Here is a 19,040-nt window from a genome sequence, read left to right as displayed (position 1 = left end):
TTGAATTCCCAGTCAGAAACTGGCACTGTATACCAGTAGTAAAAATTGTGGGTGCACGTAACCCCAATATATTCTTTGAATTCCCAGTCAGACAATGGCACTATATGGCAGTAGCAAAAATAGTGGGTGTATATAGCCCCAATTCTATTGCTAGGGGACTTGCAGGGTATTTCTGGGGTGAAGGTGGGGGGACACACCGTTGGAACGGGTATCGGGGGTATATATCGGGTATACGGGAATACACTGACAGTGTATTCCATTCAGGATCCTGGGAAAGCTGGGTTGCGGCGATTGAGCCCGTCAGTGCCACGTTACACTGACAAGCTTCTCCCTGGAATTTAGCTCTTACAAGAGCTGTTGTGGTTGTCTTCTCCTTCCTATCCTAGCCTGTCCCTGCCTACCCAGAATCTAAGCCCTAGCTAGCTGGACGGAAACCTCCGTCCTCGGTGAATTGCAAGCTCAGAATGACGCGAACCTGGGCGGCGCTGTTCTTTTAAATTAGAGGTCACATGTTTTCGGCAGCCAATGGGTTTTGCCTACTTTTCTCAATGTCACCGGTGTCGTAGTTCCTGTCCCACCTACCCTGCGCTGTTATTGGAGCAAAAAAGGCGCCAGGGAAGGTGGGAGGGGAATCGAGTAATGGCGCACTTTACCACGTGGTGTTCGATTCGATTCGAACATGCCGAACAGCCTAATATCCGATCGAACATGAGTTCGATAGAACACTGTTCGCTCATCTCTAATGTTTTTATGATCTTCCAGGGAAAAACAATGGTTTGGGTCTAATCCAATGGTAAGTAGTGGATATCTATTTGCATTCCGATTATATTAATCATTATATGTAGATACTGATCTTATATAAGTAAGTACAAGTCCTTCTCACATTTAGTTGTCTAGTAAACATTGTTTAATTGCTTAATGTGCTATAAAATAATAATAATAATAATAATAATAATAATATAATAATAACAATAACAATAATAAACAATAGACTTGAGCGAGTAGTTAAATACTCGATATTCGATATTCGTTTCGAGTAGCCCCTCAATATTCGACTACTCGAATATCGAATCCTATTATACTCTATGGGGGAAAAATGCTCGTTTCAGGGGTAGGCAACATTCGATCAAATTGAACTTACCAAGTCCACGAGTGAGGGTCGGGCTGGATTCTCCGAGAAGTCTTCTCCGTGCAGCATCTCCCGGCTCTGAATTCACTCTGCCAGGCATCAGGCCTGGGCAGAGCCGACTGCGCATGCCCGCACTACAAGAAAATGGCCGCTTACAGTCAAAGCAGCCATTTTCTTGTAGCGCGGGCATGCGCAGTCGGCTCTGCCCAGGCCCGATGCCTGCAGAGTGAATTCAGAGCTGGAAGACACCGCTGGGATGCTGCGCGGAGAAGACTTCTAAAGGTAGGAGAAGAACCAGCGTTGATTGGCCGACTGTATAGCATTCAGCCAATCAACGCTGGTTCTGCATCAAATTTTTCCATTCGAATAGCGAGCGGTACTTGATCGAGTACGAGTATTTCGAATACCTTAGTATTCGATCGAATACCTACTCGATCGAATACTACTCGCTCATCTCTAATAAACAACACAGTAATACCTAACCATTCCTATTTTGTAATTTCTCAAATCCCATACTGGTCTCTGTTTGTAAAGCTCCAGTATTCACTTGTGACTGCCAGAGGCAATTCATGGCGGGAGAAGTCATCATTCAACATTACTATGGTTGTCACTTTGGCCATTGAAAGGCTGAAGCACTCACGTGTCATGTTGACAAGTCATTACTGGAACAGAGATCAGTGGTGGACCCAGGATGTGTCATAATGTGATTATCAGGATCAGGAAAGTAAGTATTTTATTATTTAAAGGGATTATCTGCTTTTATAAAACTGATGGTTTATCCTGAAGACAGTTTAGATTGGAGGAGGCCTTACTATCAGGATCCCTGCAGATTAGTTGCTTTCCTGAGTGTGATTCATGGCATTGTTTACATGCTAGGGGTTGTGGAGTGCACGGAACCTCTCTTTCATAGCAGCAGTTATGAGTTATTCCAATGGCCTCCCATTCAAGTGCATTTTTTCCCCAAGATGGCGTGGCATGAGTGGCAGCCTTGATACAGAGCTCCAAGCTGAAAACAACCTTTTTCATTCCTTTTTCACTTTTTTTGTTTGTATCTTCAAGAATCCTTTACTCAAGCACCCTAGCACTATGAATTGGCTAACTATATGGAATGGAAGAACCTGCGGACTATTTTCATTGTGTCTAATGTTTAGGCTTGGCAGATACCTGCTTGGTTGGAATTTCCTGTGTACATGTGCCTTGTTACAATCCCTCCACGAGCTAAGGAAAGCATGGACAACATGAGGCAGACAAAGCATAGAGGAGAAACCTGCATGAAATTGCGGACTTCTTCTTTCAAGGAAATGTTTTTGGTGTCTATCGCTTATGCGTGGAAGATGCCTAGGGTTGGCTGACTGGTATTTCTTTCTTTTACTGTGGATATATGGGACTCTGTTACAGCCTAGGAACCTAGTAACCCACCATAACCCCCCCTCCCCCGACGAGTTAAGGAAACATAGCAAGAGAGCAGCCCCCTATTTCCCTGGAAGGCTTCAGACTGTATTATCAACATCACTTCACACAGAGTACTAGATGATCCTGCAATGTGTCTTTTGTTTGTTTCTTTTTAGCTGCTATGACGCCTAGTATCTCTATCTCCCATGAGCTTGTATGTGTTTTTCTCTTGCTATATACTACTGGAGATGTAGTACAGTTTCATATAGTACTGTCCATGCTGCTGTATCACAATGAATTTCCACACTATTAAAGGATTATCTTATCTTATATGACAATGCTGCAATAACACATGCCCATCGCTATGGCAGAGATTACAAGAGATCAGCACAGCTCCCAAAATGCCAGAAACCATAAACCCATAAAAACAGCAGATTTTTTGAGTTTCTGTGTGATTTGGTTACTTGAAACTATGATGTAAATCAATCTATCCACTACTAATATTGCAAAGTATCAAATGGCCCATGTTTGATTATATATATATATATATATATATATATATATATATATATATATATACACACACACACATATATACACATATATACAAGCAAAAGAGTAACAATGTTAAGAACTTGTGACTTTCAGGCTCCATATCTCACCACCCACTACAGCTTTGAATGTTAGACTACTACTGTCATTTCTAGACAATCATCTTGGCTGTCTTATTCATTTGACTTACAACTATTTAGCATATGATTAGTTATGTAGATTCTTGACTTGTAACTGAATTGTTACTGTTTTGATTCTGACAATCCAAATTTAAATTTTTATTATTTTGTAAATCCACCGTTGTCTTTTCACACTGCCTGAATCCTTCTGGGAACACTCTCGATCAGATACAAACATGTCTCAAACAAAATCTGGTCCCAGGCGTCTTCTACATGTTCCCAATGTTGGTGCATACAGGTCGACTCACTACCCACAAGTGTTTGATTGATTTGATATTAATATGTGCTTTGGGTCATTGCCCTCTTGGAACACTATATAATCTTTTTTATACTGAAGTGTATGAAGTACTTCATCTTGTAGGATACTCACATATGGTTCAGCATTGAGACCACCATTGATTCTAGTCAAATATCCAGTGCATTTGGCTATGAAACAACCCCATATCATCAGGCTTCCTCCATCAAACTTTACTGTTGCAACAATTTCTCAATCGTTTAGCCCCCTTTTCCCTTTTTTTCTTCCAGATCCATTTGCACCAATCAAAGCCCAGTTTATAGACTTTCATCTCATTGCACCAAATCACCCATTTTTAACCTATTTTCCTAACACATGTTGCAAGGCGCTTGCACGAACTTCTGTGATCCCACTATTACAAAGCATATAAGCCACCTCCATTGCCATGTTTGTCATACCAAAACTGATAGACCTTGTGAAGAGCCGATTTGTTAATGTCCAGCTCTTCATTTTGTATCCTTCACATGATGCAGTTTGGCAAATTTCATGGCTGACAGACCACTATCTATGAGTTGGATGTTGCTGTTTCTCTTTTTATGGAAAATTTTCTTCATGGCTGATCCTCAATTTGGTCAAAGAAACTTTTGAGTAAGGATGATTGCATATGGATACTTAATTAAATGAAACTACCTACGGGAAGCTAAAATATGCAGACATTTATGAATTGCTGGATTTCAAGATAGAAATAATAACTGCCTTTATTAGGCTCTGTTCACATCTCCATCCCACTTTCCATTATAGTGCTAAAATCACTGCATAACACATTACTGGGAGGTCTGTTATTTTGATGGTAAATGTGCAGATTTGACCACTCTTAGCCAATCCCAGCTTTGATTAAGGGCTCCAATTTCTCATGAATACAATTTGATATAATACTGAACCACGCTAACAAAACCTTTGAAAGGCTGCAAGTCACAAATTAGACATGGGTGGACACACTTAGAGAAATATAGGATATCACTTAGTGACAATATAATGTGAAACAACTAGCATTTTAATAAAATAGATGTCTCATGGCACACACATCTATCTACATAGCCCAGAGGAAAGGTGCGGAGGGGCACAGTATCTGTAGCGATGCATGCTGTGTTATTTTTCATGTCATAAACAGGGCCTAACATAGATGTCAATATAGCTCCATATTGGTCAGTAGACTTAGTTACTTTTTTCGTTTGGTAGTAACATAGCAAAGGTGAAACAAACATAGCATAGAATAGAACTCACTTTAGACCAGTCTCCTGTTCTCCATATGTAGCACTTCGAGTAATCTTCACAGTCTTCCATTTCCCGTGGTCTGGTGGACATTAGGCATTTTTTACGAGGGTTTGTACATCTGACTGTCCGATGTCGTACACCTTTACCACATTTTAAGGAGCACTGTAAAAAATTATTTGTTTCAGTTTCATTCTTAACATATTTTAGATAAGTTTGCGGAAGGAATTAAGTAATTGTCTGGAGACTTTACTAAAGGTCTCAGGAGAGAGTGCAAAGCTTGAAGAAAGCCCAAAATAAGTTTTCTAGAACACTTCATAGGGTTTCATTAGTTTAGTGTATTGCCCCCTTCTCACTAAGGTACATTTCTATGCATATTAAATGGCACATTCATACCATCATCTGCTGCAAATTCTACTGTGTCTGATTTTATTTTTAACGTGGTCTTTAGTCTTGTGCTATTAATTCATGCAAATTGAAGGTAAACCTTAAATTAAAGAGTACCTAACCTTTTAACAAACTTTTCAATATTAAACTGTCTGTACATGAGGGGTAACAATATTTCTGACAATATTATTATTTATATTTATATACTAACTCTAGTTCTCATTTGTCTTGAGGTATGTGAATAAACACTAGGTGCTACAATGTCTCTCAAAAACAGCACACAGAAAGTAGAGGAGAATCTGCTCATCAAAGTCTTTCTCTCACTCTTCAACAGGATCACGTGGGCATTATAGAGAAGTACTGAATTGTATTGATGAAAATAAAGTACTTGGAGTAAGCTACAAATCTGTTATCTACAGCAGTCTATCAGGATGTTCTCAACTCCCTTATATTCAACTACTGCTCACTCTTCCCCCTCCCTTCCATAGGACATATGACACCTCTGTCTGTCTCGTTCTAAAAGATAGAATTAAGCAGAGGTTTCAGAGTGAATTTCAGTTTAGGAGGAGGAGCATTAAAAGATCCTGATAAGTGGAGAAAGGGACATTTTTCTTATAAGATATACTTACAAAGTTTATAATATTTTCTATATTCACTACTGATTTATGCCAAATTTACTAAAAAGCTAGTTAATATTTAAGCATGACAAGATATTAAGATACACATAACTATTTTAGACATTAAGGTTGAAGGACGTGAAATTGCTTATAGTTAATCTAAACCACACTATGTTAGAAATACAACTGAAAATAGTAGTAATGATTCTGATCCACCCCATTGATCTTCTTCATGTGTATTACTACACCTCAGACCATACTCCGGCCTCCCACACTGTCATACAGTCCTGGCCCTCACAGCGCTGGCTTGAAGATGGCTTGTATCCGGGACAATCTTTTTCACGAACTGTGATCAGTGTTCCATTTCTGAGTTGTTGTGTACATGCAGTCTGCCGGGTCTGAGTTCCTTTACCACAAGTCCTGGAACATGGACTCCAGTCTGTCATCATCCATCTAAAAAAAATAAATTTCAGAAATAAAGAATTGCATTAGAATAGCAGACCAGTACAGAAATAGAGAGTATACTATATCCGTGTTTGCAATTTTTTAGGTTTAGTGGATATGGCTTAATAGTGTTTCACAGAAGGTGAACAGTAAGGAAGTCCCAAAATTATTAACATCACAGACAGAGGACCCCTATTGTGTAACAAATACACATTGGTTTTGTATTTCTTACTCACAAGGGATCATCTGTCTGTGATGTTAATTGTTTAACAGTGTTGTAACTTAAGACTTAAGGGCCCTGGTGCATAAGTTCAGCTTGGGCCCTCCTCTCCCCTCCCCACAGCAATCTGGTCCCCGTTTGGGTTACGGCCCACCCCACAAAATCCACCCTTGTCTATATTTGACCAGTTGCTCTTTTTAGCATGAAAATCAATAGTTTTCTCCTTTTTGACATTGTAAGGCTAAGTGTCATAAATCTTCTCATACTTCAGACACCATGCACTAATTATTATTATTATTATTATTATTTATTTATATAGCACCATTAATTCCATGGTGCTTTACATTTGCCCACAATCAGTGCCTGCATCGATTGCAGGCATTAACCCTTCTGGTGCCTTGGTCAAAGCTGACCAAGGTGCCATTCCCCCGGCGGCCTGTGGGCTCCGCCATTTTGCTGTTGATCACCGGCCCCTGGAACAAGCTGCAGGGCTGAAGTCACGTTGGCATGACAGCCGGGAGCCTTATAAAGACGTTGATTGATGATTTTTGCAATACATTGCATTAGTAATCAGACCCCCTGGGGTTCAAGACCCCTAGGGGGTCTAATAAATGCCAAAAAAAATAAATTATATAATATATATATATATATATATATATATATATATATATATATATATATATATAAAAGTATTCAAAATTCAACCCCCCCTTTCCCTAGAACACATATAGAAGTACTTAAATGCTGTGAGACACCTACACATTAGGTATCCCTGTGTCCGAAAACGCCCGCTCTACAAATCTATAAAAATATTTTTCCTATACGGTAGACATCGTAGTGGGAAAAAAGTCAAAAGTGCCAAACCGCCGTTTTTTGACTATTTTGCCTGATAAGAATTTTAATAAAAAATGATTAAAGCAATAGCAATTCTCCAAAACTGTAGAACTAAAAAGTACACCTGGCGCTACAAAAAAAGATGCCCTATACCAGGGGTCTCAAACTCGCGGCCCTTCGAACAATTTTGTGCGGCCCGCACAAGCCTGGGGACGCCGGATCCGAGTTCAATACATTGCGAGATGATTATATCCACTAGCCGCTACGTTCCGGCTATTGGACATATAGGCGCGATGTGATGACGTCACATCATCACATCGCGCCTACAGGTCTATTAGTGAAACTGCAGAGCGCGGCGGGGGAGCGTTGGATGGTGAGTATAAGTGGTTTTTTTTGTGTGTTAAAGAGGACCTTTCACCATTTTGCCCACAGGCAGTTCTATATACTGCCGGAAAGCTGTCGGCTTTCCCGATGTGGGCCCGGTGTGAAGAGCTTACGGTCCCGGTACCGTAGCTCTTCTATGGTCAGAAGGGTGATTCTGACACTCAGTCAGAGACGTCTTGGCTGTGCTGTGAGAGCCGGGAGGAACGCCCCCTCCCTCCCTGATAATACTCGTCTATGGACGAGTACTGCGAGCAGAGGGAGGGGGCATTCCTCCCGGCTCTCACAGCACAGCGCGATTGGCTGTGCTGTGAAGAAGGACGTCTCTGACTGAGTGTCAGAAACTCCCTTCTGACTATAGAAGAGCTACGGTACCGGACTGTAAGCTCTTCACACTGGGCCCACATCGGGAAAGCCGACAGTGCACTAAACTCAGCGCACTGTCAGCTTTCCGGCAGTATATAGAACTGCCTGTGGGCAAAATGGTGAAAGGTCCTCTTTAAACATTGAGGTGGAATGAAGGGGCTCATAACACTGGGGGCAGACGAAGGGAGGGGGGAGAACGGCATGACACTGGGGCAGAAATGGAGGGACATGAATCTGGGGGCAGAGATGGGGGGACATGAATCTGGGGGCAGAGATGGAGGGACATGAATCTGGGGGCAGAGATGGGGGGACATGAATCTGGGGCAGAGATGGGGGGACATGAATCTGGGGGCAGAGATGGCGGGACATGAATCTGGGGGCAGATGAAGGATGTATATGTAACTGGGGGAAAGATGGAGGGGGGACATATAGTTTACGGGTGACTGTAGGAGGATTATACTGTGTGCGGGCACATGAAAAATGAATGGGCGGAGTCAACATAAAAGTGGGTGGAGCTAAATTTGCCGCGGTGCGGCCCGCCAACTGGCTGGGATCTTGCTCTGTGGCCCACATGCTGAGTTGAGTTTGAGACCCCTGCCCTATACATTCCCGTATATGGAAGTATAAAAAGTTACGAGTGTCAGAATATGGCGAATTTTGGGGAAAAAAAATTTGGCACAGATTTGGATTTTTGTTAAGGGGTTAAAATGTAAATAAAACCATATATATTAGGTATCTTTGGAATCGTATCAAAACATAGAATACAGGTGACAGGTCATTTTGGCTGCACATTGTATGCCATAAAAACTAATCCCTTAACCCCTTAAGGACCAGGCCATTTTTTGGTTTCGCATTTTCGTTTTTCCCTCCTCACATTTCAAGAGCCATAACTTTTTCATTTTTCAGTTCACAGAGTCACATGATAGCTTATTGTTTGCGGGACAAATTGTACTTTGTAATGGCACCATTCAATATGCTGTGCAATGTACTGGGAAGCTGGAAAAAAATTCAGAATGAGGCGCAATTGGAGAAAAAATGCATTTGCGCCATTTTCTTATGGGTTTAATTTTTACAGCATTCACTGTTTGGTACAAATGACATGTTACCTGTGTTCTACGTGTCAGTACAAACGCGGTGATACCAAATTTATATAGTATTTGAAATTTTTTGATACTTTTAAAAAAATGATAAACTTTGCAAAATAGAAAAAAAAATTTGTGTCATCATGTTCTAACACCTGTAACTTTTTCATATTTCCATGTATGGAGCTGGTTGTGGTGTCTTTTTATGCGGGACAAGATGACGTTTCTATTGATACCATTTGGGGAAAGATCCGATGGTTTGATCACTTTTTATTCAATTTTTTATAGGAGGCAAAGTGTTGAAAAAAACGCTTTTTGGCTGTTTTTATTTTTTTTTGCCGCTACGCCGTTCGCAGTACGGGATAAATGTTTTAATATTCTAATAGTTCAGGCATTTTGGAGCGCAGGGATACCTAATATGTTTATGTTTAATGTTCTTTAATTACTTTTATAGCTGATCTAGGGAAAGGGGGGTGATTTGAACTTTTATATTTTTTTTATTTTTTTAATACTTTTAAAAACTTTTTTTTTCTTCTGTTACATTTATGATCAGACCCCTTAGGTACCTTGAAACCTAGGGAGTCTGATCGCTCATACTATTCACTGCAATACTACAGTATTGCAGTGAATAGGAAAATCGCAGCACTTCTATTAGACGATGCCTCTGGCATCGTCTAATAGATCTAGTGCAGAGACAAGCCTGGAAGCCTTCAATAGGCTTCCGGCTGTCATAGCAACCGATCACCGCCCTCTTGTGACGTTCAGGAGGGCGGCGATCGGGGAAACATGGCGGCGCCCATGCCGCCGGCGCCGTTTACACACTGCGGTCACGTTTGACCGCAGTGTGTAAAGGGTTAACAGCAGCGATCGGCTCGGGCACCGACCGCTGCTGTTAGTGGCAGGTCCTGGCTGTATTATACAGCCGGCATCTGCCGTGTATGGAGCGAGCTCAGCGTGTGAGCTCGCTCCATACATCCCCATGCGACCCATGACGTACAGTTACGTCAAGGGTCGCTAAGGGGTTAAGAAAACCGCACAAACACACTTTCTTCAAATCCACCCTTTTCTGAATTTTTTTCCATTGTACATTGTACAGAATAATTAATGGCGGAATCATGAAGAAAAATTTGTCCCGCAAACATTAAGACCTCATATGTCTCTGAGAGTGGAAAAATAAAGTGATGTGGTTTGGAAGGGAGGGAGTCAAAAATGAAAATCGAAAAATGCCTGCGGCGGAAAGGGGTTAAAAAACCTTTAACACTCATGGCCTGAAAATGTAGTCTTGTTTGACATACTAACCTAAAGTTTACTTCTGCCAAACTGAACGAAGTTATATCCTGAAAACATCCGTCATGTCTATCTAGAACAGTATTGTGCAGCTCCACATCTGGAGGGAGGTGCCTGCTCTCTATACAATGGAGGCCATACAGACACCTGCTTCCCACACCAAACACTCTTACGTTCTTATCCCTGTGGCTATTTATCCCTACTTGATTGTAGCAGCTGCAGAACACATTGAGGTTGCAGCAAATTCTGGACAATATTCCCAAATCCCTGTTCAGTTTGCACATAATAATCTCAAGCTGTGATATAGCTGTTTAGTTGGAAATCTACAATATCTCTTATATTTGTATAATTATCTTTAGATTTATAGAAAGTTACATATATATATATATATATATATATATATATATAGGGGGAGAGAGAGAGATTCAAAGAGAATTATGTAAAATTATTACCTCATTATTCATAACCAAGAGAATATAACACAAATGTATTAACATGAAAAGACTGTCTATTCAAGTTTTAGCTATATACTACAGATGTTCAATGTAATTTCCAGTTCAGCCACTTTTGCTTTGACTTTCAGCCATTTACCATTGATGTTGCTTTAACTACAGGCCTTTGCTTTTGTATTATCCCTTTTCCTTCCAAGCCGCAATGTTTCAGCTCAGCTATAGACCTTTATCAACGTGACAACAACACCTCTGTTTTTCAACTGGACCTTTGGAGTGCTGCCTAGTTTTTATATTTTCTATGTCAAGCGGATATTGCTTTATATCCTGAGGGTAGCACTCGAATTTCCTGGTACTTGTGATGCTATTATATATGTTACCAGCAATCTATGAAATCCGGCATCCTATAGAATGCCTAGGCATTGTATAGAATACCTAAAAGTATCCGGCAATTTACAAAACAATTTGTCATTTCACACATTGCCTAGGCATTCTATACAATGCCGAATGAGAAAGCGGCAAAGTATGAAATAATAGGTGACCTCCGTTCTCGCTTCGCTTCTTTGGCTCCTTGGCAAGGCACTAGCACTAGCAGCAGTATCTCCAATGATCGTGTATGTGCGCTTCACTTCTAGCATGAACTAATAGGTGACCTTTGTTCTCGCTTCTCTTCTTCAGCTCCTCAGCAAGGCACTACTGGCAACATCATCATCATCTCCAATGATCGCACACTTCGCTTCTAGCATGAAGCCGCTGCTACGTACATGCGATACGACGGTCTCTCTCTGCCGTTTTCTCAGGCTTACACTTAGTTCATCAGCATTTCTGATGATCGTGTGCGCTTCGCTTCTAGCATGAACCCGACAGTCTTCCCTGCTGTTGCATCAGGCATTTGAATTAGTTCGGTTTTGTTCATGAATGAATGTCCATGAAAATGTGGGAAGGGGAGGAGGAGCAAGCTGGAGTGTCGGAAGGACATGAAACAATGGCCCATATATATATATATATATATATATATATATATATATATATATATATATATAGGGTGGGCCACAAAAAAAACAAAACCTTGCCTCCCTTATGTGGTTTGAACAGGTTAATGGATAATGCAAAAACAAATGTATAATAATGACCCATTTCAGGAGATGCTGGAAGGTGTACATAGCATTTAATATGGTGGTGTGATAAAAGAGAGAAAATGATATTTTACTTTATTATACAATATAAATAGATTTACCTTGTTTGACAAGGTTGTTCATTGCATTTTCTTATTTGAGGTTCGGGCTTCACCAGGTCTTTACAGCTTGCGTTGTCCACAATAGTGATATTTTTATTCATGATTTTCGTGCAGGACACTGTTGTCCTTCTTTCACCTAGTATATAAATTATAGGTAAAAATGTCTGACCAATATTAACTTACTTACAATGAATCTTGATTGTCATAATTTCATATTCATTTCATAAACATCATATTCATTCTTAAGTGTATAATAATATTTGTTTTTCTTACAAAGATGATTTGAGAAAAGTGGGAGGAATTTATAAATTATTTTATGCTAGAATATTTTGATGTTTTGTGGCCTCCACACAGCAAATTGGGAATGAAATTCCACAGCTTGGTGAATTCATCATCATTTTTGCCATAAATTATGGCTGAAATCTAAAATAGCTAAAAGGAAATGTGAGTTTCTGATCCACAAGTAGATCCACTGCTCAGTGGAGTCTTGGAGTCCTAGGTTCAAAACCAACCAAGGACGACATCTACAAGGAGTTTGTGTAGGTTTTCGCCCAAACTGAAAGACATACTGATGGGGAATTTAGATTGTGAGCGCTGCTTGGGACAGTGTTGACAAGATCTCTCTGTAAAGCGCTGCGGAATATGACGGTGCTATATATAAGTAAGCAATTACCAATTTATTATGAGACATATGTCTTAGGATGCTCCTATCTTTCCTACTACTTTCCTGTCAGCATGACTCATGTGGAGATCTCGCGGCAAGCACACGGACCTCATTATAGTCTATAGGGATCCGTGTGCTTTCACTGCACACCACTTGTCAATGCGTTTGGTACTCCGTTCGGGGGGTCCCTATGCAGACTCCCCAAACAGATTACCAAATGTAGATGTGAACCAAGGGTAAGGCTCCACGTAGCAGGCCACAGGCAAAAAGTGCTGCAGGAAAAACCATGGTGGAAACGCACTGTGTTTTTTCCTGCAGCACTCCTCAAACAAAATCTGCAGATTTTTAATCTGAGGACTTTCTACTTCAATTATACCCACAGGGAAAACACCTGCATTTCCGTAGGTGTAATTGACATGCTGTGAGTTACAAAAATGCAATGGTTTTGGAAATCGCAGCATGTCCGCTACGGATATTTTTCTGAAATGTGTAGATGGGATAAGCCCAACTCTGAGTTTTGGTATAAATTGCCTATTTATGCGACTATATGCATTACATGCTTAGTGGCGATATTATTTACCTCCACCACACACAACGTTGCAATCTTCCCAGCCGGAATGTGTCCACATATACAAAGGCTCATTGACTTTTGTACTCCGGTTCTCCGGAACAGGATCCAGTGGTATTGTATATTCATAATGGAGACCATAATTCTGGTCATGAAATAGTAGCACCTGCAAAATATACAGAATCAACTCAATACAAAAATGAAAATTTAGATCAGTAAAGGAAATGGAACATTGGCATGTGCTGTACAGTACAGTGTCCTGAAGTGTGGAAAATATGCTGGCAGTTGCAGATGTCATTTTTTTTCTTTCAGGAAAGACTTTGAGACTACTGTGTGTATCTGAGTGTATTTTATTGGGAAGTGGATATTTTTATTAACTCGGAGTGTAATTTGGCTCATAAAATCCCTGTCATTTCTAGGAAAGCAGTTGTTACTTTTGTACATATTTGCAAGTTAACAGGTGGACATTAAAGAGTGGAATTTGCAAACAACCATCCTCAAACACAGACCCTTAAAAAGGCTGTCACTATTACTGTCAACGGTATTTTTCCATATGTGCTACATATTTTGAGGTCTGCAGTAAATGAAACTTGGAAAAGTCCCGCTTTGCAGCAGGCGATGTGTATGAAATGCTTTTCATTTTTCACTTCAGTCTGCTTTCCTGGACGCAATTCATTTTAAGCTTCACTGTCTAGAAAATAATATTGTCTACATGATATGTATGATGAGCATGTGAGCTAAATTCATTGCAGGTGTTATTTCTTATTTAGGCTGGAGTGGATTGCAGCCAAAACATGTGGAGTATTTTATCTAGAAAGTCTCTCAAAGCTGAAAATTGAAGTGCGTTCCATTACAATGTTAAAACAAAAAGTTGAAAAATAAGCTATCATGTAAAACTGCAAGGATGCCTCATACACAGCGTTGACTGTTGCAACAACTATTTCTTTAACCCCTTAGGCTGCTTTTTTGTTGCAAATTTTGGTGCGTTTTTTTGTTGTTGCAACACCAGGAGCGGATGGAGTAAAAAGGAAAAATATAAGAGCTTTCTTTATATTTTGCATTCAGTTTGCAGCCGCCCTTTACCAACCCTCCTCTGGCTGTGGGACAAAAAAACGCAGCAGTAGGGGGCAACATGGTGGCTCAGTGGTTAGCACTGTAGCCTTGCAGTGCTGGAGTCCTGGGTTTAAATCCTGCCAGGAACAACATCAGCAAAGGAGTTTGTATGTTCTCCCAGTGTTTGCGTGGATTTCCTCCCATTCTACAAAGACATACTGTTAGGGGGGAAAAAAAGTACATTGTGATCCCTATATGGGGCTCACAATCTACATATAAAAAAAAAAAAAAACTCAGCAGATGCACCAGTACCACACACTAGTTCTCCTTCATTTGTTTAACGTGACTGTACTACGTGCTGGAGGTGCCCATGCGGCAAACATTTATCACTTGTCTTGCTCCCTCCACCAGCCTTATTGACATCAGGTTCAGACCTTGGTTCAGAGAGTGGTGGGCTTACTTCCCAAGACGTTCCTACTAAACTTGCCCTCTGAGCATCTGCATAGGCACACCCTGCAGTTCTTCATCTAAATGCTCACCTCAACTAGATGCTTAATGTTAAGGCACTGGAGGCAGACAGCCATCCCAGCTCTTCAGGAGCTTGATTCTAGAAATAGAGAGTCACGGTCCCTGGACTACTTCATGGCTCTCCTGAATAATGCGGAGGAAAAGTTCCAGGTGGCTTAAGAATCCAGAGATACATTCTGGATCGACCACTATTTGTGCCTCCCTAGAGGTACAGTATACTTCCCCCATCCTATGTATTGTCTGTCTCTCTCCCCTCTTGGTCCATGTCTTGTGTCCCCTCTGATTATTTTTGTGCTATGGCTGATTATTTGACTCTTCTTGTTGTGCTCTGCATGGTATATTCCTTGTTATTACTTTTGCATTTTCATGTGTTTCTTTGTTATTTTTTTGTTTGTATATTTTGAAAAACTAATAAAATACAATAAAAAACCCAGATTTTGCAACCCCAAAAAAGCAGCTTTTTCGCAATGTTGTGCCATAGCCTTACAGTATTGAAGGCCTGTCCTTAGAACTGCTACTACTAAGTAGACAGGGTGTAGGTAGATGTCTACTTGTAAAAAATTAGAAGGGTTTCTATATGAATAAGGGTTCATTCACAGGGGTGAACCATTTGTTTCTGCCGCCTGAAGCAGAGCCGAGGGGGCGGGGCCTAGCGGAGCGAGCGTCTTAACAGGCAGAGAGCAGGCACGGAGAAGACCTGCTCTCTGCCTGAGCCTCCCTTTGACTTCAATGGGTTCCTTTTTCTGCTAAAGGAACCCATTGAAGCCCGCCTAACCTAGTTTAGATCTTAGAGACAGTAGATATTTTTCCTTTCTGCAATCCGAAAGTCTTATTTTTGTGTACATATAGTGTATTAAATCATTTGTATTATTTTTTTGTGGATGTATAATTCGTTTTTTCAACTTTTTATTTAAGTGCATGTTTTACTAGTTTTGAGATATAGAAACACTAACAAAAAAAAAATTGTTTTTTTTTTTGTTGCTCCATTTCTAGACCTTTAATATTTTTACCATTCATCAGCATAGCTTTATAAGAATTTATTTTTCACAGTAAACTTGAAGTTTTCATTGATATCATCATTATAAAAATTTCTCTACAAACTTTATTCTATTTTCCTTAATATTACTAAAAAAGTAATTTGATGCAGTAATGTTTGATCGCTTCAATAACACACTGCGGTACTCTGGTGTTAGTTAAGGCTGGGGCTACATGGCACCCATTGTATGACCATGTGGCCCCATGTAGACCAAGGAACATCGTGCCTTTGCAAGTAATAAAACAAAATATAAAAAGGTGCTATAAATAATGTAGCATATAAAATAAAGTATATCGGCTCAATAGTGATTACCTGACGACAGTTCAGTGCTATATTTTGCTTATCTTACCAGTAAATGAAGAGGTGTTGTTGTTGGACCTTTTGCAGATATCTTCTCCCAGTGTCCTCTTCTAATATAGTTAACAGTAGTTCCAGCCATATAGAAGGTTCCAGGCTCTTCAATCTTCCAGTCGTCATTAATTGACTGTTTTCCTGTGTCCCTTAAAGCTGTTTAAATTTATTATATTATATTATTATTTGAAATGTATATATTTTATATTACATAAAAGTTAAAAAATGATGGTTAGACTTTTTCACCCTAGTATCATTACTTCTATTTATTAGGGGACCTTTATATACTCATCTCTAGCGTTCTCACTGCCTGTGTAGTTGCTTGCTGAAAACAAGAAAATATACCCTGGCGTCCCGCTGCATGAGCCCATGGTTCGCACATGTGAATTGAAGCCAAGGTATACTGCTCCAGCTTCAGCAATGACTGCAGAGGCATACTAGTACAGAAGATGAGTAAATATAAAGTTGGGGTTTTATTTTGATCATGTGTGTCAACAGGGCTAGATATACCCCATTTAGGACACTGAAATACCAGTTCTTAAAGGACCTATGGGTGATTAATTAAGTTTCTCAAACAGACCTGACTGGTTCTCTATAAACAGATATCAGTGAAGTGTAATATTCCCTATTGACTAATAAGGTCTGTTGGGGTTCTACCATTTTATAAAGGTAAGATTAGCTTTGTACAATGGTGATGGTACCCCCAATGGAGACCCTGATTTTTAGAGTTTATACTGGTCCTGGAAGCAGACTATTGAGAGCTTTGCTTCCAACGACTTAATGCCAGTAACACTGGTAGAGATCCTTCGTACAGAACATAAGTCTACTGTACTACATTTTTTCATTGCAATGCAGCTGCATAATTGATGTCATTACATTGACACACTGACTCTTAATTCATGGATATTCTATTCTAAACAAACTCCTGCTGTTCTTGTTCCTTATCTATGACTTTACCATTTATGACCATTATGATCTCATTTTGTCAGTTATATACAATGAATACTATTTTCATTATTAGTTTCAGAACTACCATAAAGTGTATTAAAAGTCCTTACAGCAATTTTCACTAAAAGCCACAAATCTCAGGAGTAGTATGATGTGAATAAACAATGCGCTGCTTTGTCCAAAGCTTTGCTATATGATATTTGAAACAATTGCCATTTCCTGTGATGAATTCAAGACTCTTCTCTTTGCAAGTACAGTGGGAAAAAATCTTAATGGGCTCATTTTTTTTCCAAAAGGGTTATTTAATAAACATCTGTGCCTTAAAACTCGGAGCATTATATCACCAGAGTGTCAGACAAACCCTGTTATGATCTGCACTCTTCATGGCCAAAGACCATGAGCATACTGTATTTTCTCTAAAAATGTAGCATATCTATCCACTTCCATACTGGACCAACTTGTGGTTCAGGACCAGACACATTTTCGTTTTTTTGTATGTTCTGTTCTCAGGCCTGTAACATTTTTATCATTTCAGTAATTCAACAAATTTCTCCATTTTTTTTTTTTTTTTTGTGACTCATAGGGCTTTATTTTTATGTTATTTTTATTTTTGCATGTGTCTGGGAAAATATAAACAAAGGAGCACAAAATTGGGTTTGTTCTTCACTTTTAATTTTTTTCATTTAATAGCACAAAGTACTGCTATAAAACAGTTTTTCCTTTCCGTTATGGGAATTTTATTTTGTATGGTGTCATCGAGGGTGGGGCTAGAACTTGTAACAAGGGCATGTTATTGACGTATTATTTTATTTGTTTTTTTTTTATTTGTTTTTTTTACATTGTGTTCCCATATGGTCATAATAGATGTTTGGAGACATCTGATTTTTTTTTTTTTTTTTTGTGGGGGAGGCTTATTTTCCCTGTAACTGGGGCTGATACATTTAGCCCCAGTTGCAGGAGGAATACAGCCTCCTGCCCATAACTATAAAGCTGATCATGGTCCTGTAGGACCCAGCAACTCTGATCTTGGAGGATCATATTACAGTCCATAGCTGTGTATATTGCGGTCATTGAGCACTGTGCACACAGCGATTGCGAAGGCAGGGACAGGAATAAACCTTCCCTGCCTTCTCTCTGGGAGCTCCGGCTGTAGTTACAACCGGCTCCCCGTTTCAGCAGCTGCACGATTTCATGCAGCTAATGAAAACTGCGTCCTTGCAGATCTAGACAACCACTCTTCGGATGTAAAAATCCAATGGGTGGTTCAGAAGTGGTTAAGCCCTATCTTACAAAATATTATTTTTTTCTTAGTTTTTGGGATAAATTGCACTTCATAATTGTATTATTCTGGGAAGCTGAAAGAAGTATGAATGGGGTGGAATTAGAATACAAATACAGCTGTTTCATTTTTAAATGTTTTGTTTTCACTGTGCAGTGTAAATGATATGTTACCCATATTCTGTGGGTCAGTAAGATCACAGCAATACCAAATGTACACAGTTTTAACAAATGGTCTGTTTTTCTCACTGTTGCAGCAAAAAACACTGTGTTTTACATCACCTGCAAAGTGGATGGGATTCTGGCTAATCCCATCAACACATTGCAGAAAAAATTTGCAGTGGAAATTCTACCATTTCAAAAACGCTTGAGATTTTGGAAATCACAGCATGTCAATTATACCTACAAAAATGTAGATATAGTAAAAGATCTGTGGACTTTCTGTCAAAAACAACGTGCGATGCGTTTCTGCCGAAATGTTTCCCGTAGTGTATTTTTGCAACAATTCGCTGTGTGGGGACTTAGCCTAAGGCCGAGAACCCACATGGCAT

General features: G+C 39.8%; 1 protein-coding gene across 1 annotated transcript in view; it reads right to left on the bottom strand.

The window, feature by feature from the left end:
- The window catches only part of ADAMTS19 (ADAM metallopeptidase with thrombospondin type 1 motif 19), a 209,874-nt gene that overhangs the window by 13,527 nt on the left and 177,307 nt on the right, over positions 1-19,040 (bottom strand). The window contains exons 17-21 of the mRNA XM_075272292.1: positions 16,262-16,419; positions 13,308-13,461; positions 12,064-12,199; positions 6,012-6,216; positions 4,772-4,924 (exon numbers count right to left, since the gene is read on the bottom strand). Coding sequence (XP_075128393.1) covers positions 4,772-4,924; positions 6,012-6,216; positions 12,064-12,199; positions 13,308-13,461; positions 16,262-16,419 — 806 coding nt within the window. The remainder of the gene's footprint in view (positions 1-4,771; positions 4,925-6,011; positions 6,217-12,063; positions 12,200-13,307; positions 13,462-16,261; positions 16,420-19,040) is intronic.

This window comes from Leptodactylus fuscus, chromosome 1 (assembly GCF_031893055.1).
Source record: "Leptodactylus fuscus isolate aLepFus1 chromosome 1, aLepFus1.hap2, whole genome shotgun sequence".
In the NCBI taxonomy this organism is placed as follows: Eukaryota; Metazoa; Chordata; class Amphibia; order Anura; family Leptodactylidae; genus Leptodactylus; species Leptodactylus fuscus.
This window is presented reverse-complemented; position numbering and strand designations above follow the sequence as displayed.